General features: G+C 38.4%; 1 protein-coding gene across 7 annotated transcripts in view; it reads right to left on the reverse strand.

Moving 5' to 3' along the window:
* PTPRZ1 (protein tyrosine phosphatase receptor type Z1) overlaps window positions 1-26954 on the reverse strand; it is a 134793-nt gene that overhangs the window by 39371 nt on the left and 68468 nt on the right. For all 7 annotated transcript variants that reach the window (XM_061467612.1, XM_061467613.1, XM_061467610.1 and 4 more), the window contains exons 3-11: window positions 26664-26843; window positions 24669-24820; window positions 23095-23190; window positions 22762-22828; window positions 17893-18050; window positions 17171-17321; window positions 10669-10853; window positions 9816-9942; window positions 3135-3178 (exon numbers count right to left, since the gene is read on the reverse strand). In XM_061467612.1, coding sequence (XP_061323596.1) covers window positions 3135-3178; window positions 9816-9942; window positions 10669-10853; window positions 17171-17321; window positions 17893-18050; window positions 22762-22828; window positions 23095-23190; window positions 24669-24820; window positions 26664-26843 — 1160 coding nt within the window. The remainder of the gene's footprint in view (window positions 1-3134; window positions 3179-9815; window positions 9943-10668; window positions 10854-17170; window positions 17322-17892; window positions 18051-22761; window positions 22829-23094; window positions 23191-24668; window positions 24821-26663; window positions 26844-26954) is intronic.

Genomic DNA, 26954 nt, shown 5'->3' on the forward strand with positions numbered 1-26954 from the left:
ATGCAGTACACACCAATGAAAAAATGGGTTTGCTATCAGAAGTTCTTAGAGATTTGCATTAATATCCTGCTCTTAATTAAACTGTCATAGTAACAGAGTTTTTAAAATATATTGATGACCTGTCCTCAAATCACAGTTTCACAGTTTCACAGTATGCTCGAGATTGGAAGGGACCTCAAAAGATCATCTAGTCCAATCCCCCTGCCGGAGCAGGAACACCTAGATAAGGTTACACAGGAATGTGTCCAGGTGAGTTTTGAATGTCCCCAGGGAAGGAGACTCCACAACCTCCCTGGGCAGCCTGTTCCAGTGTTCTGTCACCCTCACTAAGAAGAAGTTTCTTCTCAAGTTTAAGTGGAACCTCTTGTGTTCCAGTTTGGACCCATTACCCCTTGTCCTGTCATTGTTTGCCACTGAGTAGAGCCTGGCTCCATCCTCGTGACACTCCCCCTTTATATATTTATATACACTAATAAGGTCACCCCTCAGTCTCCTCTCCTCCAAACTATAGAGACCCAGCTCCTTCAGTCTTTCCTCATAAGGGAGATGCTCCACTCCCTTAATCATCTTTGTTGCCCTGCGCTGGACTCTCTCCAGCAGGTCCCTGTGCTTCTTGAACTGAGGGGCCCAGAACTGGACACAATATTCCAGATGCGGTCTCACCAGGGCAGAGTAGAGGGGAAGGAGGACCTCTCTCGACCTACTAACCACCGCCCTTCTAATACACCCCAGGATGCCATTGGCCTTCTTGGCCACAAGGGCACAGTGTTGGCTCATGGTCATCCTGTCGTCCACTAGGACCCCCAGGTCCCTCTCCCCTACACTGCTCTCTAACAGGTCGTTCCCCAACCTATACTGGAACCTGGGGTTGTTCCTGCCCAGATGCAGGAATCTGCTGAATCTTCAATTTCTGGAGAACATTTCAGGATGGTCACCATGACTGTAACAGTTTCACAAGTGTTGTGAGTGATACCACTTGCTCCCTGTTATGATCCTTTGTTTGGTTATCATACTTCGTGAAAAATCTGTGTTGCGAATTTTCATTTCTAAAGACAGATCCAAAAGGGGGGGGGAGGAAATAGGCCTAAATAAAATCAGGATTTGGGCTGTTCTTGAGGATCTAAGTTCAAACCTTTTTACCCCCTCTCCAACTTACCCTGCACTAAATAAAAAAACACAATGCAGAAGCATCTAACTTGCTGCACAGGCATTTTTGTTTTGACCTAGAAACAGCAGTGCTCACAGCTCTCTGTTGTGCTCCAATCTAGAACTGCACCAGAACCAAACCTGTCCAAGCAGCACTCTGCAAACTAGATTGAGGGGTGCGTTCAGTTTCTGAAGGGACTTGATTTGATAGCACACATAGCCCTAAGAGACACCAGCAGGACAGAGCCTCTTGCAAAACACAGTTGCAACTCCTTTTTCTTTTGAAGATCTGGCTTGGTGATGTGGCAGCAACACCAACCTGTCCTTATTCAAAAGCATAATGTTGAGAGAAAACACCCAGAAGATAGGAGACTGAGACATAGTTATCGGTCTAAGAAATCCTCAGTTTCCACTGTATTTTAGACTGAGTACATCTCCTACTCCAGTACCAAAGTGAACAGGGCACAGCAGAGAGGAGAATGTAAAATCAACAGCCTTTGAAAGAAATGGCCAAGATAAAGCACTGCTGAATAAATTGTTAACTAGAGCACTTGCTACTAGGAGTTGTTAGCTTTTAGTCAGTCTCACCAGAGTGAGAGCTTTAACCGCTAAGCTAGAGCTATGCTTCACACTGCTGTCCTTTTTTAATACCAGGAACCCCTTGTGCACTAACAGAATATAAGGTACCTCAGATATGACTTTCAGGTTTGGATTTCATACTGAGAACTAAATATGTAAAATGTCAGGACAGCAGCAACTAGACTCTGTGTCCTCAAACTCAGACAGCACTAGAGAGGCCCTTGTTTCTGAAAATCTACTTTCTGTAGAGCAATGCCTGCACTTGTAAACTTTCTTGGTTCAAGTAAAAATCAGTTGACATTCACTGGCACTCAGTTCCTGTCCTGATAGATGCAATATAACAATCTAGCTACACAGTTTACATCACCAGAGAAACAGCTGTATTATTGTTTACTCAGTGTCCACAAATACAAGGAAGGGTAAAAATAGATAGCCAGGTAAGCACAGACTGTCTGTTTAACTAACAAGGACTTGCCACTCAGTGAGAATATTGTGGTCATAGACTGAAACTATAAAATAAAAATTCAAAGGGAATACTTGGTACAAATGTAGGTTTTACCAAAGGAACTGTCCATGTTATAATATCGATATTACAGATTCTTAAAAACATAGTTGTGGTATTTTCATCTCTCTCCTTGCTGGGACACCACAAACCTAGTTACCAAATATGAAGTCTGCAGAGGCTATCACAAAAACATCCAAAACTGTATAAAATAGAGTTATACTGTAATGTCTAACTTGAATTTTAGAAGTAAATGAACCTCCAAGAATTCTGGAGTAACTGTTAAATTCACCTGATAGCACACTCATAGGTGACACGTGAATATTACTCCTTCGGACAAACTGTCTTCTTCCTTTAGTTTACTACATGGTAAATAAGTCCGCCATAGAATAATTTGGGCTGGAAAGGACCTTAAAGATCACCCATTCCCAAACCCCTTGCCATGGGCAGGGATACCTTACACTAGATCAGGTTGCTCAAAGCCCCATCCAACTGGGCAATCATAAGCAAGCCCAAGCCAGATTTTTCATTAAACAAACTAGAAAACCTAATGCTGGGTGCCAGCTTTGACTCTGCTAAATGAACAATTTTGTCATTCATTTTCATTCAGAGGTGACAGTAACTTGATGCCCCATTTTCAAAAATATTTAGGGATACCCTCTGATATCACTTACTTCTCCATGTATCTCCAGCACCACAGGACTAAATAGAGAGATATCTCTAGTTGTCTAGAGAGAAATATAACTGAAAGAGAAGGCTGTATATGCATATATGAATATGTATATATGAATGCAGAAAATACATTCAGTTGGTGACATAGTTTTGTAATTTTTCATGGAGTATAAATTCAATTTAGTTGAAATGTATGCATTTGAAATACTCTCTTAAATATAAATGAATGCTATACCTCATATTCTTCAGTTTCATTCAGTTCAGGAATGAGGTCAGCCTCTATAAAACAAAAATACACACCATATAATCCAACATTTCAAATTCTCAGAATTACTAATTCTGCAAGGACTCAACTGATTAATTAATATATTTATTGAAACCCAGTCTAAGATGTTTTATAGGACTGTGTTTGGAGATTGTGTTGAGGACTAGCTTGAGGGGTAGCAAAGTTCATTCAGACAAGAGACGTTCAGCCACAACAGTTTTACCTGCCTCTAGTCTGATACTTCAACACATGTTGGATCTGCACTGAGGAACCACATCCTGGTCAGGGAGAACCAAGTTTATGAAAACGTTTTCTATGAGAAAGTACAGTTTAATGCAGAAATATAGATGAGAGAAAAAAAGGTAATCTGTGCACCCAGGCTTGGAGTTAGGTACTAGCACAACAGCCATGCCACCATGTTCAGTGTGCAGTGGAGCTCCTTGCCTCCATCAGGGCAGACCAAAGAGACCCACCCTTCCTAGAGTCCAGCGCTGTTAAGGCCTTTTTCAAACTCCTCCTCCACTTGATTTAATGTAAGGACATGAACCCACATGTATCACATTCTATAAGAAGTTCCCAATAAACAGGTATGAGGTGCTCTGTGAAGAGCTACTCTAAGGCTTTTGAGGCCTCCTCACTTTTCATAAATAAGTAACAGCTGAAACAATATCAGTAAATGAAACTCCTACAGCCTAGGTGAAAAATCCATCTGAGTTTAGAGTTAGTCTCTCACCTTCTTTCTGTCTGTCTTTTTAGCTAAATCCAGTATTTTACTTCTGATGGTGGTCAGGAAGGGAGGCTTCAAAGCAGGTTGCAAGAAACCTACAGATCTCTGGTAGGAACTGTCATAGATCTCCAGTGATGAAATCTAATACCCCTTACATAGCATTAACTCATCTGACTGCTGCTTTGAGCCACAGAAAGGTCCATTCCCTTTCTAAATATTTCTAAGCCTTTCTCCTAAGCAATGTTCTAGTGCTCTGCCCAGACACCAGTGCTAGCATGCATTCTGAGGGCTGATTTGCACGAAGCGAAAATGCCAGTCCCTAAGCCTGGGAAGCAATTCTAACAATAGCATCACAGAGAGCTCCATCTCTGCATTTCCTCCACAATTCCCAAATAAAGTTTCCTTGGTATACTAGTACAAAGATGTCATCTTTACACTTCTCATCTCTGCAAGTCAGATGTGGATCTATGACTTAATTTGTATTCTCTTTGGTCTGTCTGCATCTACTTTTCAAAACAAGGTGAGACATGTTATATGCACTACATAAAGTTTATCAAACTAACAAGCTCATACAACTTGTAGTTTATAGCATGTAAACAAATTTTCGCTTCACAAAATCTTCGTAAGCTGTTCTTTTGTAACAAACCTTCATAAATCACCGAATACTGAATTAGCTTTTCATTAACAAGATAGAGAAAAATGATCTTACCTCTGACTCCTGGAAGCCTAGGAGTCTCCAGGGCAGGGTGGGGAGGGGAGCAGAGGGGAGGAAGGGGTGAGGAGATAATGATATTCCCTGGCTTCTCAATGATATAAATCAAATACTGTAGTGATTAGTTTGAAAGTCTTCTCACAGTAGACCCATACCAGGTATTATGTACTCAATAGACTTCTCTGAAAAATATTTTTAACACAGAGGAATTCCGTCCATTCTTTCTGTGGTCACTATTCTTGAGTTGAGCTTTAATCAGACTCAGTCAGAAAAATAAAATATGCACATACAGTATACAGTAGGGTATGTGCTCTCATATAACACCAGGAAACTACAGCTTCTTGCTGTTTTCCCCATATATAAAATATACATTAACGGCACTAAATCTTCAGGCATTTTACAAACTCTATTTAAATTTAGTTGGTCACAAAAAATGTATTTGTCAAAAGCATTAGAGACATACACTTATAGAAATTCTGTCAATCCTGTTGCTGTGGTTTTGATTTGACAGGAGATGATGCAAATTGCTAACATCCCCCAGCCAAGAAGAACCGCACCCTCCAAAAAACAACCCATTGATGTAGGTTGATGAACAAGCTTGTTTATTTTTAATGGAACCATATATTGAGTATTCTGTAGCTTACATTTTAAAAGAAAATAATTAAATAATTAGTTAGAAAGTTTTTTAGAACTTTTCATAATCCATTTTAGTGGCAGATAGAGCAGACAAAAAAAGGTAACTATTTCCCTACATTTATGTTCAATGCAAATCTTTAGAAAACTCTCTTAAAACAGCCTGATTTGTAATTGTAGAACAACGTGTACAACACAAACTGTTTTCATTTCTTTACTGTCTTAGGTAATAAACTGCATGTCAAGAACAAAAGTTAAGCCTGTTTCTTCTGATTAAATTAGTTTTCAGATTTCTACATTTATCAACACAAAATTAGGAAAAAACATCCCCTAAATGAAACATTTAATATATGCTTAGCATTTTTTAGGACAAAAATCACAAAGACAAGGTACAAAGAAATTCCATAGTTAGACCCTCACAAGGCATCGCTGACAGCATGAGCTGCCATGGAGGAGACAGCATTTGAGAGCCTTGTCCCAGCATGGGGTTTTTTTTGATAAACAGCAACTCTACACAAAGGAAGATGAGAGGAGAGATATACTCTTATTTATCATTTCCTGTGTCGGCAAAAGCATGTAACACTAGTATTAACTGCACAATAAACTACTGCAGAACTTTTAGAGCTATACAGATGTTATCTAGAGAGTCAAAGCACACATTTAGATAGTTATTCAAAAAACAATTCTACCAGAAAAAAAAATTAAATTGGTAAATAAAGACTGAATTTTTATCAAAGCTGACTAAAACACTATGTACATGATTCCTACCATTTTCAATGCAGGTTGTGTAGCTACATCCAGTGACATTTACTAAATGGAAATGAGCTGGAAAGCATTTTAGTGTGCACACACACTATCTTGCAAGATAAAAGCCTGCCACTCAGAACAGTTCAGGAAAAAACAAAAGAGGTCTCAAATTAGGGGTCTCAACTATGATCATTTGCCTAATGTCATATGAGAACTTCGGTGGCTTCCACATACTGAGGCAGAGCATGGCCTGAAAGAGGTCCTTCCTCTTATGAAACACTGCCGAGAACGAGAGGGTTTAAACCTGGTCTGTGGATCACCCAGAACCTGCAGAGCCCTTACGAACCACTTGCACTCAGACAGGGTGGGGAGAAGGTAAGAGAAACATTTTCTTTTGCAAGATCGCAAAAGGAAAAGGTTAAAACAATGGTTGTCAGTTTTCTGAACACCAGATTTGTGTTGCACAGTATACTCAAACTTCCTTCATTAAAAGTAAACACTCCAAGGTCGGAATTCTTCCTGGAAAAGCCTCATCTAATGCTTTTCCATGACTCATGCCTCACTTTAGCTCTTAACATGAACATTAATGGGTCTGGAGGTGACTGCAGTGAATTTCATCTTAGTTAAACTGGCTTATTCAGGGTAATTCTTGAAAATGAAAGTTTTAGTTTATGCTTTATGTGAGTCAATTTTATTTCATGTCTTCATGGTGAAGGTAACTTTTCTTTCATAAATTCATAAGCAGGAGCTCCAAGAAATCCCCTTTTGCCTCAAGATCTATAAAGCAGATCACAAAACCAATTTGATGTTATAATTGTAACCAGCAAGTTGATCTGAACAGATCTTTGTCATTAGATATCTACATTCTTGCATCTCTGTTGTATAATACTTGCAATATTAAGGTACTAAATATGAAAATATTTGCAGTATTTGCAGCAGTTAATTCAGAGGTAAATAATTAGTAAAAGTAAGTATGCGAACAAACATTAATATTAGAAATGAACGGAAGCTTTTTTTCATATTTTAAAATTATATTCAGGGTTACAACAGCATCTATAAAACTTACAGAGTAATGCACACCCATAGGAATAATACTAATTAGATGGGAGGGATTTTTCCCTGAATTTTCCTTATCTTACATTTTAAGATGTACCACTATGGAAGCATGAAAATAAAAGAACACAAAGTACATTTAATAACTTTATGTCTATTTTAGATTGGAAATATCCCAAAGAAAAAGTTTTCTGAAACACACAAAATACTAATTTTGCTATTTCATTTTTACTTTAAAAAATTTCCCTCTTTTTATTTCTTAATGTAAAACACTCTTGAAACACTTCATTTGACCTGAAATAATCTTCCTCAATTTTGAAGCTTTTGGAAAACTAAATGAAAGCATTAGACACACCTCAATCTATTACAAATTTTCAGGAGTGCCTGAAATAAAAAAAAAACAAACAAAAAAAAGCAGGTATTTCTACAGTTGTGATAAGCAGATTATTTAACTCTCCTCTTTACAATGTTTTATTTAAAACCAAGAAAGCTCATGATTAGAATATACTTGTATGCATTAATGCAACATTAAGGAGACATATTTGAATGTTCAAATGACAGAAGACACAAAAATGCCATTCTCATAGTTATGCTAACCTGCTTATAATTTATACAGATACATCTTTACATTGTTACTCCTCCTAGGTATTCTTCTACTCTATTTTCTCATTTCTTTAACAAGAACAAATTAGTAAAGTGTCTGGGTAAAAAGGCATGAGAACATCAGACCTTCACTCAGAACTGCTAAATATAACATTTACTGCACCACATTATCTTGTCTGAGAGTACACATCTCAGAGAAATTTCTGCTTATTTGCTGGAAGGTGAAATGACTTTTCCAGTATGTGTTTCCGAAGCAAGGCTCATGCTCTTCCTTCTACTGAAATGAATGCAAAGCCACTGCTTTGCCTGACTTCAACAGAATTTCAGTGGGTATGCCATGACCGGTGGTTGTACCTATGCCACTAGCCAGCTGCAGGCTAGCGAACACCACATCATCCTCTTGCCAAGTTTGTTCCCCGTCAGTAGTTGCTTGCACGACAGGTTCACTGTGCAGTTACCCAGCCCCAGTGCTCCTGTCTCCCCCCATGCCTCTGCATCCACCTTTCCTTCCAAAGGAGCTCACGGAACGAAGCAAGTGGGGTGGTATGCAACTCATCCTTAAGGTGGGATGCAACAGTACTAGCAGGTTGGTTCATTCTATAGACATTATCTATACTGGATTTTGGTTTGTAATGTCTGTTTTCAGAGATTTTCAAGCTGTGATGGCAGCATTGCACTGACTTGATTTGTTGAACTGTTGCTTAATAATGACAACATCATGCTGCTTATTTGTCTTTCCATGTAGAAATGGATGGAGGTATAGAGATTATGTATGTATGTATGTATGTATCTATCTATCTATCTACCTGCCTACCTATCTATGTAGTGGGGGTTCGCAGATAAACTCTCATCTGAGAAAATTCTTCAAATACAAAACCAGTAAATTCTGGAAAGCAAGTGGAGGAATATAGTATCTAAGAGGTAGCTAAAGGATAAACAGAAAAGTGAAATGTCAGGCAGAATGTCAGAACTTTGTATGGACTTCTTAGAAAGCTGAAGAGAAATATGAAAATTCTGGCAGATATTAGTTTAAGACTCCAAAATGCATTCTTCTTAATACATTGTTTTTGAAAGGCAAGTTAGACATCTGTTAAAAATTTATACCTGAAACTGCACCTCCCTTGTTCAGACTAAATGCACTATTATAAGCCTATTACCATTATTAGTTCATAATTCATGAGATAGAGACTGTGGAGAATCGTAGTCTTTTTCACTGCAAAGGAATATGGTTGCCTTGAAATTAAAAACTGACCTATTGTCCCAAGTACATCACAACATTGCTAAGGTCTTTGCTGTAGCTAAACAGACTTAATGAAGTGTAAAACTGAACTTACAAAACCCACAAATGAGCAACAAGAATTCAGGCCCTTAGGTAAAAAATGGTTTCTTGTATGATCAGAAAGTCTTTGATTTTTCCTATGATTAATTAAAGGGTTCTTGATTAATAACACAGCTCTCACTCACTTCGATAAGAACTGGGTCTAATGCTAAAACTTCCACAGAATTTAAGGAATTATTAAGGACAAGATCAAGCTTCATGCTAGAGTTTCAAATTATTTCATATTTACCAGCAGGCAGAAGAAGTAAATCTGGCCATGAAATCAGTAAGATTTGGTTGTTAGGCCTTTCGATTTTTTTGTGAGGCAGCATTAAGAAGCAAGGGAATTCCATCACCACAAGCCCTTTGAAATCAAACTCCAAGTAATCATAAGAAATCAAATTTCAAAATCAATTGATATAGATTTCTAAGTCATATTGATACAGACTTCTAAGTCATATACTGGGTTTGTATTGCTTGTTTGCTTAATATTTTGGCTGTGTGGATTAATTTTGGGAGGATGCTTGAACTATAGGGAAATAATACCAAACATGGTTTTATTTCCCTACATTACATTACTGAGATACACTTGTGAGATTTGAAATCAGGTAGGTGTTTTTCAGAATATTAAGAAAAATAACATGCAGTCTTTCATAGATCATGTTTACAAGGAATGGAGAATTACATCAGGTAAAATATCAGAGGCAAGGAACATGCTGAAAGTTAACTGCAGCGATTTTGAAATTTAATTTTAGCATATTTTGGTAGTTGTGAAATTTAACTGGTTTGCAAACAAATTACTTCTTCAAATACAGATTTTCATCTAAAAGTGATAACCAAACTCCAAAGACCACTTACCTGTGTCCTCTAAAGGCATATCAACAATGACTTGGTCACTGTATTTTCCATATAGACCATTAGAGCAAAGAGCAACTATCTGAAGAACATAACTTGTATTGGGCAGCAGATTATTTAGAATAGCCCCCTAAAAGAAAAAACATGTTTAGTCATTTACTTGCAAATAAGATTCAAATATTTGAAAATGTTAATTTTTTCATAACACATTTTTATATGAACCATACAGCTACTTTCTTCTAGGACTCTTTATGTATGCTTTTTACATTTTAGTGTCACAAATGCTTTTCAGTCAAAAAAAAAAAAGTCTTGTGAATTTTTACATGGAGGATACCAAACTATATGATTATTTAATGCTGAACACTAGCTTAGGTAACATTATCTCTGGTAAGTAAGCTATGAGTCTTTAAAGGGGGTTAGAGGAACAGATCATGTTAGTAAAACACCATGAAGCTGTAATCAGTAACAGCTGTATGACTGTACTGAATCTTATTGATTGTGTAGATCACTCTTTCACATCAGTAAGCTACAAAGCATAGATCACTATTAACTGACTAAGGGGTTTATGGCTAAGGAGCTCTGAGATTAATATGGTCATAAACTTCTGGGACAGTAAAAGCAAATCAGAACAGCAACCAGCAAAAGCTTTCTCTCTTGTGGGCAAGACAGGCTGTTTATTTTTCTTGGTCTTTGTAGCTTCACAGCCGAAGAATGGAGTACAGCTTCTGTGAGCTGCAGCCAAAGAAGTGATTTTTCATTGATTCAGCTCCCAGCTACTGTTTAATCCCTTAAGATAATTAACAGTGAGTGTTTTGCCATCACCCCTTTGTATGAAACTTGAAGAGTTTACAGTTACCAAGTCCTGATACCCATCTGTCAGAAACTCATGCTTAGTCTGGTCTTCTCCATCCAACTGTTGATAAAAGACAGCAAATCTCTCAATAGCGGTGTCATACACAACCCGAGGTCTTTCCCATGTAACAAGAAGACTGGTATAATTCTTTGGATCAGATTGAACATTTTCAGGTTCTGAGCTGCAAACTGGAAGAAAGAGGAAAGAATACCCTATTTTTTAAATTGTACAAGTGACTTTACTGAGATCTTGAGCCACCTCCAGAGAAAATTAGTGCAAGTCTTTCAGATGCCTCATCTTTAGTTTTTGACTAAAATACCCGAGATGCCACGCACTATAAACAGAGCCGGTATTTAAACAATAGATTTTCAAAAGCAAGTTAATTTAAGGATTACATTGCCATCATCATCCATTCCCCCCCCATTTTGTGAAATATTAATATGCAGTTCACAAGAAATAAAATGTAAACCACAAAACATATTCATATATATGTCCTGGGGATGAAAACTCTCCATTACTATGTCTTTATCAGAATCACAGAGTCATAAAATCACAGAATCAACTAGGTTGGAAAAGACCTTTACAGTAAGTCCAACCTTTACCCCAGGACTTCAAAGTTCACCACTAAACTGTATCCCTGAGGGCCTCACCTACACGGTTTTTGAACGCTTCCAGGGATGGTGATTCCACTACTTTCCTGGGCAGCCTGTTCCTATGCCTCACCATCCTTTCAGTGAAGACTTTTTTCCTAATATTCAGTCTAAACCTCCCCTGGTGCAGCTTGAGGCTGTTACCTCTCGCCCTTTTACTTAGAGAGGTTTTTAAAGGTTAAAGGTAAACCTACCACACTTGAATTTTCTCTCAAGGATGTTTGAATCTTTTTATAGTACCAAAAGAAGAAACAAAAGGCAAACAGGAGAAGCAGATGTGTCATAAAAGGGAAACATTTAGCAATGCTGAGCAAAGCCCATGCTTCTCTTTCTCCTGTCAACGCATTAATCAACTGTCAGACAGAAGCTATATCATTGTTATCTGGTATGTGTCTAGTTAATGCATTCTCTCCTTCAGCAAAAATGATGAAGCTAGCAGGTAGTGATTTCATGTTATTATACTATATTAAGGCACCATCTAGACATAGGCTGAAAATGTCTTAGTGGACTGCTGTAGTCCTGGGCCTGGCTCATGCACCTTCTTTGTGAGCCTGGAACTTGCACTCCTGGTCAGGCAGCTGCTCTTGCATGTGTTTCAGACTCTCCTCTCTGCCAGGCTTTTTCATCTCATTCAAGAAAGATGCACATTTCAATACTTTTCTAGACATACAGACATATTGATTACCACTGTGCTAGAAATTTACTGAGACTCTGACATTTGTTTTCTAAATCGCCTGAGTACCTGTGCATGGTTTAAAAATAACATACAAGCCAAATGTAGACTAAACTGTATGAAAAAAATACATTAGCAGAAAATGTAAATGATTTCGCTGAAGCTCATTGAAAAATGACCAGTAAGTTGTGATATATGAAAAAATAAAGCAACATTATATAGAGCTGCATCATTCATGGTTTGTTTGGGTTTGGACTGAGACACTATTCTCCCTCCCCTACTCTCATCATCCTCTCTGTTGGTGGGGGCACTGTGTCCTAAGACCCAGCACTGAAGAATGGAGATGACTGTCAAAAGTGTTCCTAACTTTTGTTTCCTAATTTAAGAGTAGTGCAGCTCGATTTGTTTTGATGTCTCAGAATGAGGGCCAGGGATCCCTGACATAAATCCCTCTTTGTTTGTTGTGGCTATCTGCGCCTGCCCTGGCTTTTGGAAAGTTCCTTTCTTATGGACAGAATTTCCTTTCATACGTACTGAAAAGACATACTATTCGTCTATTGCTTCATTTACTACCTTATTTCTACTGCTTTATTTAATCTATTAGACTTCCCAAAATCACTGATCAAAGTACATGAAGTTTACTTTGAATCATTCAATAATTTAATTAAATCTTACCTATTACAATGATTAGATGAAAATATTTTTATTACAAAACTTTTAGCTTGACTTTTGCACCAGTAGTTACTTAATCATTCCCTATTTGGAATAAATGAAGAAACGTACTTTTCAAATGTCAGAATCTGTTTAAACCAAACTCTGAGTACCTAGGAAAAGAAAGCGAAAAACCCTATCTAGCTAATTAACAAAACAAGTGTAGAATCTTTGGAGTTCTTTTAAAGGAAGCAAACAACATGATACTGCAACAGTTTTGGTTGACAATACTGCATTTTGAAAGAAAGGAGAAAAAATTTCCATTAACTTTGCAATCTGACACTTGAACACAGGAGGGCACTGAAACTCCTCAAGAAAATATTCTGAAAAACAACCTCATAGAATCACAGAATGATTTATCTTGGAAGGTACCTTAAGGACCATCTACTTCTAACCCTGCCTGCCATCAGCAGGGACACCTTCCACTAGACCAGGCTGCTCTAAGCCCCATCCAACCCGGCCTTGAACACTGCCAGGATGGGGCAGCCACAGCTTCTCTGGGCAACCTGTGCCAGGGCCTCACCACCCTCACAAGAAAATTCTTCTTAATATCTAAACTAAATCTGCCCTCTCTCAGTCTAAAGCCAATTTCTTCCATTCTGCACGCTGGTGGGCAGGTTTGAGCAGTGCCGGTCTGAGCCGGTCAATGGAAAATAATCAGTGTTTCTTTTTGTGTGTATGTGAGCTACTAGTAGGAGCAGTGTTACTCTATGTAACTTTGTTGAATTCTGTAGTTGCCTTGAATCTCCTGTGCTATATATCCAACATAGCATTTTATTCATTACACGGAATTCTTTGAATTGACATAAAGGAAGAGCAAATTTAAAAAACAAAAAAACCCAAAACAAAACCAAACCAAGTTGTGTACGTTCCATCGCATTACTAAAACTTGTCGTTCCACCCCACTTCCACCAGATGGCAAAAAGAAATCATTAGACCAGTAGTTCTAAATTCTGAGCCTTAAGGAAGATGACAAACTCTGGTTTGTTTATTTATTTTTTTTTAAATAAATCTAAATGCTCTTCAGCTAATTTTTTGAAGGTGTTTAAAATAACTCTCCACTTTTTCATAGTATAAGTACAAAGCTTCTCACTATTTCAAACTCTTCTCTACTGTCCTTTTTCCTCCCTTTTTAATCTGAGTGAATTTGGTTGCGAGTGTATTCAGACCAACTGAGCAGTATTATAAAGCTTTTAAGGGTAAAAGATTGGTGATTCCAGTATTATTTATTTCAGTTTTCCTGTTTTCTTTACCAGATGCTTCTTCCAACTATTTTTTTTTTTCCCCTATAAAAAGGTGTCTTCCTTTTTTTTTTTTTTTCCTTTGATGCTTGGTCCTGTTCATCTCAGCAGTGACCAACAATATTCCTACATGACAGTCATCTGCATATTCTTTCACCTCAATTCCTTCCCAGGCGTTTGTTTTTTGCCCTTCTTCTGGATGCCTCTTCATCAGTCATTCTACTTGTGCTGTTTCCTTTCTTTTCCTGCCAGTCTCAGTAACACAGAAGTATTTTGTTCTTGCCTTTTCCCATTTTTCCTCCCTAGAGACTGGTAAAAGCAAGGACATCACATAACAACTTACCTAATTAAAGACTTCTGCTCTTATACTGACTTATAGGAAATCTGGGCAATGAGACTGCAAGAAAGGTAGTTATTGAGTCTGTTACTAATCTGAAATCACAGATATTCAACTGGATTACAAGTTTCAGGCAGGAAAATACTATTCACAGGAAGACACAGACCTATCCAAGCCCCTGCTGGGCTTGATTCTGGTCTCTGCTTTCACCAGAGATGCTGGTTTTGCATATGATATCATGATGATAATGCACCTGCATTTGCTTATCCTTCTGTGGAGTAAAATGCTACCCGTGTAACTTAGAAGTTCTTAATCTAAGCCGAACTGCATCATCAGGTACATTAGAGGAATAATTTAAAAAAAATGCCTGGACTGTTTTTTTTGACAAAAAGACTTTCATAAGCTGCCCAAATTTGCCTTATTCAGATATATATTAAAAAAAAAAAAAAAAGCCAGGATTTATGCATCTATCAGTTTGAAACAGTTGGAATAAAACTACATATAGTTTTGAGGCAGCACTGGATAACTCGGTATTTTTTCCACATTTGTTGCTTTCTTCTACTTTTAGTTGAATATGGGTTTGAGATTTTTATCTTTTAAATCCAATTTTCGTTTGTGGAAGCTGTGAAAACACTTTATTTGCATTAAGACATTCAAGGGCTTTTCAGCTCTCTGCCAGTGTGTGGTAAAAAGTAGCTTGTCAGTATTCCCATCCTATCTTTATGAGGGAGGTGGAACAGCAAAGTATGTGTGAGAGTTTGACCTTGGCTGGCCACCACGTGCCCACCTAGCCACTTTTTCAGTCTCCCTCCTCAGCATAAAAATAATGGAAATGCCCTTGGGTCAAGATTTTTCAGTTATCTACTCAAGTATAACCCACTCTAGTAATTCCTCTTGCATTGTCTAAAGGGATTTCAAAGATTGCTTTTTCTCTGTTGACTACAAGAATTTTGGAATACTAGCCATGAAATGCATAAGCCTATTTATTCTTGGGGACTTGGGCATTCATGTTACAGTTTTTACATCTCAGCATTTAAGTTTAATGATTCCCAGGACTTTTAATTTACCTTTTCTTAAAACAGAGGTAAAAATATAAATGCTCTTCAAATGTTCTATACTAAACAAATCCTATAATTGCATTCATGTGTTTATAAATACATGTGTGTACATAAATATGTATATTATGTATGTGCATGTGATCTTATTGAATTTACATAGTGCACACAAATAGCAGCAAAATGTGAAATATATACAGGTAGACTTGAAATTTTCGTGATCCTTTCTGTCCCTCCTTGCTTACGGCCAGATTTTTTAACCTACACTCCTTCAGGTATCTGCACATGGAGTGGACAGAAGGAAGCAAGGACCTGTCTTAAACAGTATTACTCAGTTTTATCTCTTGCGAATCTCTACGGAAATCTAGATTAGGATAGCACAGCTGAAAGTAGCTTCCTTCTACTGCAGCGACAAGAGCCAAGGCCAAGGTCATGGCTGTATTGCAACCACCTAGGAGGCAAGTGAATTGCAGATGGCAGAAGTCCCAGCCTCTGTCTTCAAAGGTGTTCTGCCTATGACATTTTTTTCACTGTAGATTGACTCCTAGTTACTAAGGACTGAGAAGATTCATTTCCTACTGGCACATGGACATAAGTGGTATCTCTCCCAGGGAACTTCATTAAACAGAAGGACTTGGGGAATCATGATCTTTCTCTAAGTCAGGCCAAATCAACAACGTCTTTTGTAAGTCTATTTGGAAACAGAAATGTATTTAATTGGGTCAATTTGCTCGATTGTTGCAGCTCAATTCCATACTCTTCCAAACTTCAAAATTTCAAGCCCTACTTTGTACCTGAACAAAGAAACCCTGCCAGAATAGCTATTTCTTGGCTTTGACCAATACAAAACATTCACATCCTGAGGACACATCTGAGGGGCTAATGACAAGCTGAGGCCAAAACAGAAAAGTCATGGACTGGTTATAGAAATGAGGCAGTAAAGTTATCCTGCGAAGCAGTGTGGCAAAACAGCATCATGTACTTGTGCAGTGGACCCAGCCCTCCAGCAGTTCTGAATGATGAATGTCTGCTAGCTTGTATGTAAGTCTTATACATCATATTATTCCAGTGGGGAAAAACATATACACTCAACTAAGGTGAATTAAAATGAAGTTACACTTCTTTCTCATCCAGAGACAACTACACCACATGCTTCACTCATTTGTTTATGTCTAATTAAGCACAATTCAACAAGTTTAGGAATCTACAGGTATCCCCACCCGAGTAGCAACATAATCCCCACAAATAGACATTTACTATTTATTCCTCTGTGCTTGTAAGTATAGAAATCATTGACTTCCATATTTAGTGCTAGATCTTGTTTCCCATTACAGAATGTATTGCTTTGGCCATATAAGCTTCACAAACCTCCCTGAGGTTTTAGGTAAAACAGAAAACAGAATCTGACTTCTGGGATTCTCTCCATCTATCGCTTTCTCAGCAGACTACGGGAAATTAGTTTGGTGACCTCACCTCAGCCTTTGCTGGAACATTACACAACAAAGAACCAAATGGGTTTGTAAAACAAAATCCTCTTGCAGCCCCTGAAAAGGCAGCGTTGTTTAAGTCTGAAACATTTAAAGGGCAGAGCAAGAAAGTTTGAACTGACGTGATCTTCACTGAACGTTTGGTCAAGACAAGCATTTAATTTTCCACTCCATTTAATCTGACATGTTTTATGATTGCTATTTTTTTTCTCTGAAGTGATAGATTTATGAGTAATAATACAATGTGCTACTTTTTACACAATTTAAAATGAGTACCTTCATGCTAGGATGATTTTTTTTACTGATAATTGTCTTTCAACCTGTGGAGAGGAATGACTGTTCAGTAAATACCTGCTTCATGAATTTCTTCTTGTCCAGTGTAAGATGAAAACACTTGCCCAAAGAATTTATACTGCTGTTCTCGAAAGTTGTTTTGCAGGTAGTCCATCAGCATAACATAACCAGACTGCTGCATTGTAAGGACTTCACAAAATACAGCTAACTAGAAGAGGCAAGGGAAAAAACAGAAGTCATAAGTCATAACAAACTAACCGGATACTGTTAACAGGGAAAAGCCCTGGGGAAACAGATGGTGGGTAAAGTCTCCCAGATGAGCTCTCCTGGGTAGCACTGAACTTTTGTTCTTCTGTATCAGCAGTATATCTAATGCTTTACTTCACCTGTATTTCTCAATCACTCTGCTGTTGGAGCTATGCTTTGCCCAGCACCACCTTTTAGCTGGGGGAATATGGGAAGAGTGTTTTGCACTCCTCTTTGTCTGGGCTACGTAAGTCCAAACAGCCTGCAGAATTAGGAAGTGTGCTCTTACTCCCTTCTAAGGCAAGAAATGATTCAGAATCTAGTCCTGAACTAAAAAAGAGAAAAGATAATACAGTGGAGTAATAGATATACTTTCTAATTTAACATCTGCATGAAAAAATTGTAAGTAGATAGAAGAAAATCTAGGTTGTTGGGCTGGCAATGAATGCCATGGGCTTTTACCATATACATAGCAACTGCTTTTCTTTGTTATTATGTACTATTGTTTGGTTGGAATACATTAAGCAGATTACCTGGTTTTCAGAAATACTTATGGTATCTTTAAACACAATCCATTCAACCGTTTCAAAGCAGGGAGGAGTTGACAAAGACCCATTGTAAGTGTAGTATTTGTCTGTTGCATTCGGCAAGAGGTTCAGCAAAATAAATGGTTCTAAGGCAGCCTGCTTTCCTGGAAAAAAATTGAGTCATACAGTTAAGATACTGTATAAACGTTATTTTATGAATTTATGAATATGAATGTATTTTAGAATATTTTCATATACATATATGAATGTATTTTAGGAATTAATAAATAAACTCTCCAAAAGAATTACCATTATAGAAACATGCTAATTTTGAGGCCATTCAAAATTTGATACCCAGAGAGACTAGCATAAAAAGAAATTGCTGAGCCTTTTCTATGTAGTTTAAATATTATCCCAAAACAACTTTATTTACTTGGCAAGTTGTGATGAGTTACTCCAGTAGTAAGTACAGTAATCAGTATGTTGGTTCATGACAATTTGTTCAAGTTTACTCGTAAATGTCAAAGATGCCAAGTCGCTGTCTTGCATATGGACTTCAAAGAAAAAATATGTTAAATCTCTGTTCTTGATCTCATGACACAGCTTCAAACTCTTATTGAATTTGTTCAAATTGTTGAGTTTCTCACAGGATCTTAACCGCTGCAGAAAACCATTGTTGTCATATTAGATCTGAGAGTTGTGTTACTCTTGACCCCAGAAGCAGAATTTCTATGGATCAGGGGGTTTAAAAATACAGTGAAAAACTGTAACAGCTCTGACACAAAGCAGAGAAGGATGCAAAGAGCTCCTCCAGGAGAGTATGACCATTCTGTTTATCATCCTGTGAAAACAGTGTCACGTCTTTCATGTCAACAGTTTACCTGGTACCTTGTCAGTTGGGAGCATGCATGAGGATTGCTGGGAGTCCATCCGCAGAAACTTAAATTCATGCTGATATGCAGTAGGGTCCAGTAACAGAAATTAGCAGAAATGGTACCAACTGGCAGATTTTTCCAGGGTGTGACAATTATCAATTTTGTAAGAATTATCTGCCTTACTGTCTGTTGCATCCAAAATAACACTTAGCTTTTATACCTTGAAATAACATAGATCCTTATGCATCTTATTTCAGTGCAAAGTTACTGATTTTAAATTTCTATTTGAGGAGTATTCACTTATGAATACCTAATGAATTTTCAGACTGTGCATTAACTTGTGGTTTTACAGATATTACTTCTTGAGCCCTGTACAGATTTTGAACCTATCTTTATCTTCATAATTCGTTACAAATATGGTGAGGGCAGCAAAATACATTAACAGTTTACTACAAATCAGTGATGTCTTTCTTTATACAGTGACTGTTCCACTGAGGTAAGATTTAAGAGCTGGCTCTCTCTTATCCATATGCCGCAAAAGGGGAACATTTGGCAGTGCCGAGCAAAGCCTATCCTATTTCTTCTGTCAAGTTGTTAATTAACCTTAAGAAAGAAGTCATCATTGCTGTCTGGTACGTGTCAAGTTAACACATTCTTCCTTCAGTAAAATGAATGGCCAGTACATTTTACAGAGATATCTTGGAGACACAAAACTTCTCATTTACAGTTAAGAATCCTGCCATTTAGATTTTAATGTGATTAACAGTCTAGATTCTAAAATCAAACACCTATGAACAATGACAAGAAACAGGACTGTTCCTCTGCAGAGCTTGAGAACTCATCAACTAGGATTCAAATAAGCACAATACAGATATGACTAAGAAGATCAGATCATGCGCATCACAGACAAGGACAGATCATGTGCTATTCATTTCTCTTCAGGAGGAACGATTTGATTTAGTAATGACCTGAATTTTCAGAGCTCATCTGCATTTTGATCAGGAAAATGATATTCTACTCATTGTTGAAGTGCCATGTAGTGGCTGTATCTTGAATCTTGCTGCTGATAGTTTTACACCTCCTTCCAAGGATGTAGAACAGTGTCTGCCTTGATGCATTACTCATTCTCCTTTGTATTTCATACAAGATGGCACACAAAGATAATGAATCTTAACTGCTTTATATTTCCCTGTCCTCTGCCTTTGTGATTTATGAAAGTTGCTTCCTTTTATATTTGAGAATGGTGTTTGTATTCTAGAGAAAATCAATCTTGATTTTAGTGCCATAATTTTGAAAGCTTTTAAAATATTGGGCTGATAACTTTTTACACTTTCAAACTATCTATATTAAGAGCCTTTAAAATCTCAGGCGTCACTGCATATAGGAAAACTGAGGCAAAGTTAGCCATTTACTTAAGGTCATGATGTTAGCTATGATGTATGAAAATACCCAACAGTGCTCATTCATGCTTATTCTTCTGTGAAGCTGCTATGAAACTGATTTAGAAATAGAGCCCAGCTCTCCTCGTGCACCACCCTGTAGCCCACGTGCTCTGACGTGAAACCACAAGGAATTCTAACACCAGATTGTCAACATTTTGTTTGAGTAATGCTGGTACAAATATAATAAAATTAGATTATTTCAGATTTACATAGAGCAACCACAAAAAAAGCATTAATCTCAGCTGAATCTACTGAATACTGATATTCAGACAGCCCTGCAGCCTTGTCTAAGACACATCTTGAATGGCTACAAATAGGTTATTTGGTTTCCAATCACATATAAAAGTCCAGAAATATATGAGTAAGAAAATTCATACAGTGAATCTGACATTTCTTTTGATTTTGTATTTAAAGAGTTGCAAATTCATTATGATATTTATTCACCATAAAGGACTTCTGCAAAGCGTTTGACACTGTCCTGCACAACATCCTTGTCTCTAAATTGGAGAGACATCAGTTTGATAGATGGACCGCTCGGTGGATGAAGAACTGGCTGGATGGCTGCAAGCAAAGAGTTGTGGTCAATGGCTCAATGTCCAGCTGGAGACCAGTAACGAGTGGTGTCCCTCAGGGTTCGGTGTTGGGACCGGTCTTGTTCAACACCTTTGTCGCCGACATGGACAGTGGGATTGGGTGCGCCCTCAGCACGTTTGCTGATGACACCAAGCTGTGTGGTTCGGTTGATACGCCGGAGGGAAGGAATGTCATCCAGAGGGACCTTGACACGCTTGTGAGGTGGGCTGATGCCAACCTCATGAAGTTTAACCATGCCAAGTGCAAGGTCCTACACCTGGGATGGAGCAATCCCAGGCACAGCTACAGGTTGGGCAGAGAAGAGATTCAGAGCAGCCCTGCAGAGAGGGACTTGGCGGTGTTGGTTGATGAGAAAATGAACATGAGTCGGCTTCAGTGTGTGCTCCTAGCCCAGAAAGCCAACCGTATCCTGGGCTGCATCAAAAGGAGCATGACCAGCAGGTTGAAGGAGGTGATCCTGCCCCTCTACTCTGCTCTTGTGAGACCTCACCTGGAGTATTGTGTGCAGTTCTGGTGTCCTCAACATAAAAAGGAAATGGAACTGTTGGAACAAGTCCAGAGGAGGGCCACGAGGATGATCAGGGGACTGGAGCACCTCCCTTATGAAGACAGGCTGAGAAAGTTGGGGCTGGAGAAGAGAAGGCTGCGTGGAGACCTCAAAGCAGCATTCCAGTATCTGAAGGGAGCCTATAAGGATGCTGGGGAGGGACTCTTCTTCAGGGTTGCAGTGGTAGGACAAGGGCTAACGGGTTCAAACTTAAACAGGAGAAGTTTAGACTGGATATAAGTAGAAAGTTCTTTACTGTGAGGGTGGTGAGGCACTGGAATGGGCTGCCCAGAGAAGCTGTGAATCCTGCATCCCTGGCGGTGTTCAAGGCCAGGTTGGACAGAGCCTTGGGTGATAGGGTTTAGTGTGAGGTGTCCCTGCCCATGGCAGGGGAGCTGGAACTTGATGATCTTAAGGTCCTTTCCAACCCTAACTATTCTATGATTCTACAATTTATACTTCTGTTGTTACAAATACTGAGTCTTGGGAAATAGATCATAGAATCACAGACTATCTTGTGTTGGAAGGGACCCATAAGGACCATAAGATCCTCGCAGGACTACCCTAAACTAAACCACATGACTAAGAGTGTTATCATAACTAACATGCTCCTTGAACTCTGACAGTCCTGGTACCATGACCATTTCCCTTGGAAGCCTGTTCTGACTGGCCACCCTCTCAATGAAGAATCTTTTCCTAATGTCCAATCTGAACTTCCCCTAATGCAGCTTTATTACATTTCCCTGTGTCATATCCCTGGGCCTCAAAGAGAGGAGTTTGGCACCTCCCTCTCCACTGCCTCTCTTGTGGAAGCTGTAAAGTGCTATGAGGTCTTCCCTCAGCCTTGTCTTCTGCAAGCTGAACAAACCAAGTAGTTTCAACTGCTCTTCATTAAGTCTTGTCTTCAAGACCTTCCACCATCTTGGTCACCCTCCTCTGGACATACTCTTTGATGTCTTTCTTATATTGAGGCACCAAAACTGCACGTAGTACTCACGGTGGGGCCACATGAGTGCAGTGTAGATTGGGACACTCACCTCCCTTGATCAGCTGGTTATGGAGTGCTTGATACACCCCAGGACACAGTTGGCCCTATTGGCTGCCAGGACACATGCCTCATATTCAACTTACCATCAACTCCACGTCTCTTTCCATGGGGTTGCCCTCCAGTATCTCATCCTCCAGTTTGCACATGTAAGGAGGATTACCCTGTGCCGGGAGCAGAATCTGGCACTCATGTTAAATTTCACATGGTTAGTGATTGGTCTATCCAGATGACTTTTGTTGTTTCTAACAAAATAGAAATAGCTGAGCTCTAGAGAACCATGCTCCCCAACGCCTTTAGAGGTTTCATAAAATTACACTAAAATAGGATTTAGCCTATTCAGTAATCAATACAACATGGAGGCAGACTTACCGAAACGACTAACACTATCTACTCCATTAATGATTGGGTTATAATCCAGATTATCTTCTAGACCAATCTGTTAAAAAAAAAAAAAAATCGTATTTTTTTAACAGTACAGGCTTCATGAAAAAAAAAATTGAAAGTTGCAGTTTACCATCAAAATTATAGATGAATTAAAGCAGAGCAAATGTATTTTGCCCAATTGTTTTTCTGTAAGAATACATTAGAAAGATATATGCCAATTTCTAAGTCAGTGATCATACATTGGAACTGGTTAAATTCAGTTTGAACATGTGCCGTGCTTCAAAGCTTTTTTAATGACACAAGATATACTTTGTTTACCTCAAACAAAATTGATAAAGCTCTTAACTTTCCATTTCCTTTAACAGCCTCTTCGAAATTTGTAAACTGTTCTGCATCATAGCAGTAGATTTGCATCTGCAAATACAAATATATTCAAATGTTATGTATGGAAAAGTAATAAAAAATATTCAATGTAGTTATTTGTATTCCCATTTTGAGAAGAAATGTCCAAGCAATAAATTCAATTACAAACATATGTCTATTTTATCTATCTCACATGTGTTATCTCAAGGTACAGAATGGAGTTCATCTGCTGTTAGCTTTCCAACAATAACCTCTCCTGAAAAACCACTAAGTATGCAGGAGTTAGTTATCCTGTCAAGGAGCATAATGCTCTTCATGGATAATAAAGTAAACTGAGACAACCTGCTGATAATGGACATCTAACCTAAAGAACTGAGGTGAGATGAATCTTGTGGTAAAACCTGAATCACTGGTAAAACATGAATAATAAGGCAAGATGTCCTACTAATATGCCTTGCAGTAAGTGTAGAGAAGCATTGGCCATAAACAATTATCAGGTATTTTGTACCCCCATTTGTCTGCTGTCATGGGCACTGGGTTTGTTGCACCCCTTCCTCTCTTCAGATGCAGCAGGGAAATCTCCAGTCCCAGGTGACCAACATGAATGGGGGACTGTCCTGCTCCTATTCTCCTACTAGGTTTTTGTGTGATGATGATGGAAGGGAATATTCTCTTAGATGCCTTGGCAGGACAGGTGGAGTGTGAGTGGGAATTTTTAAATGGGTAATGAGCTAAAGCAAATGACACTGCCCAGGGAAAGTTCCTGGCTCACAGCTCTCCATGGAGCCATGGAGAACCTGGGCTCTATTGCTCTGGTCTGATATAGAAGTCCAAAGGGCTCAGAGTGAGGAGCAGCACAATCGCCTAGCATAACCATATCTTTTTAACTGGAAAATGATCACAACATCAAGTTAAGGATTGAAAGTTTGGTCTGCAGAGTGCCCCCATGGATCTCAGTGAGAGCTTCTCCCCTCCTCCACTCCATTCCTATGCTGCTGCAAGCTGTTCTGCCAAACCACCCAGTGGTACAGAAGTCTGGGTGCCTGCTAATGCTCCCACATGGGGGCTCCTGGTGTGCTGCTGTCAGTTGTTTACAGCCGAGCGACACAGGTCAGGCTTTGTCCTGGTAATGCTCAGCAGCTCCCACGGGCAATCAGCAAAGCCCCAGCTTTGAAAAGTTCATTTATAATCTAAACAACTGACTGCTGTGGAATATGATGGGTCAAACTTGTAGGAGCTTAACTGTTAGTGGGAGCTTGAATGCTGTCAGATTAGAAGACCCAAATTCTAATGTAATCTTAGATGACATGTGTGAAAACACAGTTTAGACATTTTCAACATGCCATGGAATAACACCTTATGCTGCTCTTCTAAAATGCATCATTTAAATGATTTTAATTTGGATTTAAGTGAATGAGTATATTTGCAAATAGACATAATCAAGTGACAAACAAAGCTATTTCACAAACAGTGTTACTTTTAGCAGAAGGCAAATCTTCAAAATCATCAAAATCTGTTTTGTACTTTACCTCAAGAGGAAATCTTTGTCCTTCTAAACTATGTTCTGATCCATCTGATGACACGTTGCATTTTCCCCAGTGAAAAGTGATCTTGCTTGCTTTGAACACAGTGTCTAACCCACCTCCACTTACATAGTAATCATTTGTCAGGTTAATTTCCACTGAACAAAGAGAGAGAGAGAGGGAAAAAGGAGTGTCAATATAAAAGCCAGCCAAGGCATCTATGACTCATATTTCAGTGTTAGGTGCTAAAAGGTAGATAAGATAGGCTTATTTCCCTGTATTTCATAAGCAACTTGTCAGAAAATTGGTTATTTAAACTAAGTAAAAAGTGTAGCAATTCACTATTAGCATGGAGAAATACATTTCATTTCATGTTGCAATTCTCAGAATAGTCATCTAATGTAGTGCGCTATTATACTGGTCTCCGGTTGACTGAAACTAGCCACATAACTACATTAAAAAAATTCACAGAAAAGGCTTATCCACCAAGCTGTCAAAGAAAACAAATCCCTGAAATACACAGCTTCCTGAAAGCAGCTTTGTTTTTAACAAAAAAGGAAAATCCTCCTTCATTGTTATCATAATTCTAGACACAAATCATGTGGCAACACAGGAAAAGAAAATTGTAGTTATTTCCTAGAAAGACTGTCCTGTCTTTGATAACCCTTAGCTGTGGAACAGTCTCCCATGGAAGAAGGTGATGACAGGTATTCAGATGGAGATAGATGGACACATGCTGTAGCTGGGAGTGCTTGTCTTCTGGAGGGAATGAGCAGGGTAGAATAGACCAAAGCCCCACATTTGGGTTTCCAGTGATAGTGAATTGTTTGACCTCTTGCTAAAGCATCACTAATGGAGTTCAGTTTTATTACACTCCTTTCCTCAAAACCTTGAAGACAATTTTAACTGCAGAGCTTAGCAGTTCCTCTTACGATACCTGAATTGCCGAAGGTGATGAAGAGCTCGGTTCACATTTATGGACTTTAAAATCTGTTTCCTCAGGGATCTCTTGAAAAGACACACTACTTACCTATCTCAGCTGGTAGGGCAAGAGGGAAGTAAGTGATTTGTGGAGTGGTATGTAGGAAGAAGGACATAATGGGGTCAAGAACAAAACCCAGCAATAATGACAGTAAAATAAGATGAAAACAAACCAATATAAAATAAACCAATACAAAATAGCTGGTCTAGTGCTCCCACTGGAACTGGTAGAAGGTCAAAGACAGTTGTTAAGGGATTCCTTCCTCCACACCTATGCCCAAAACAAGAAACAATACTTTCAACAAGCAGCTTTTAGTTACTGCTATCCTAGATTTATAAGTGGTTGCAAAAAGATTTGTCCAGTGATGTAAATGCCACCATAAGTTTGGTTTATGGCTGGGAGAAATAAGCACTTGTAGGCATAAATCACTTCTTTCTAAAATACATTTCTAAGATAGGTAAGAAAAATTGGGACCATAAAAGTACTTATTTCTCTTCTTTGACTTAAGAAGAAGTCTAAGTGAGTAATTGAGACAGAAATGTCTACATCATAGGTATTTATGTGTAGGTTAGATGAATTCCATCCTGAGTTTTTTGAAAGCACAACTCATCCATTAAGTGCTTCCAGATGAGCAGACAATTTATTCATACTTTTAAAAAATCCTTTTTGTATACTTGTCACAGATTCTAGGAGTGTAGTAACCATTATCATTATTTCGAAGCAAATGCTAGATTAATGTCTAGCTTCAATGCAGTGCCTGTGATGGGAGAATAGTAATGATGTGATTGCTTTGGCTCTATCTGTCTGCGCACATAATTATTTGTGTGATTTCTCTATTATGCTTGGCTATTGTCATCACCTGTTGTGGTTTGGGTTTTTTTTTAGGTTTATGGACAAATTCAGAATGCACCACGTAAGGGAATGTGAAATGAAAACATTTAATTAAAAGTTCTTGGTTGATTGTCTATCCTACGCCACTTTTCTGACCTCATTTAACTCCATGTAATCTGACATTTTACCTGTTTTGCCAGTGTTGCGAATGAAAGTATCTTCCAAAGTTTCCTTTTCCCATCCATGGAATTTAAGTTTCTTCAGATTCACATTCACTTGGGTAAGATCTTCATCTATATTAATAGGAGACTGTTTGGCACCATTACAGGCTGAATATTTCTTTCCCCAGTTCTTTTGGTTCAAAGTTCCTAAAAACCAAAACATTTGGGGTAAATACACTTAAAACCTAAACTAGTAGCCACACAATTTTTAGTGTGGGACAGTTTAAATACAGTTTGCAATCTGTAATCAGAGTACCT

Source organism: Pezoporus flaviventris, unplaced genomic scaffold (genome assembly GCF_033815535.1).
Source record: "Pezoporus flaviventris isolate CSIRO_AGI_PZ_B2104156 unplaced genomic scaffold, CSIRO_AGI_Pfla_v1 ptg000045l, whole genome shotgun sequence".
NCBI lineage: Eukaryota > Metazoa > Chordata > Aves > Psittaciformes > Psittacidae > Pezoporus > Pezoporus flaviventris.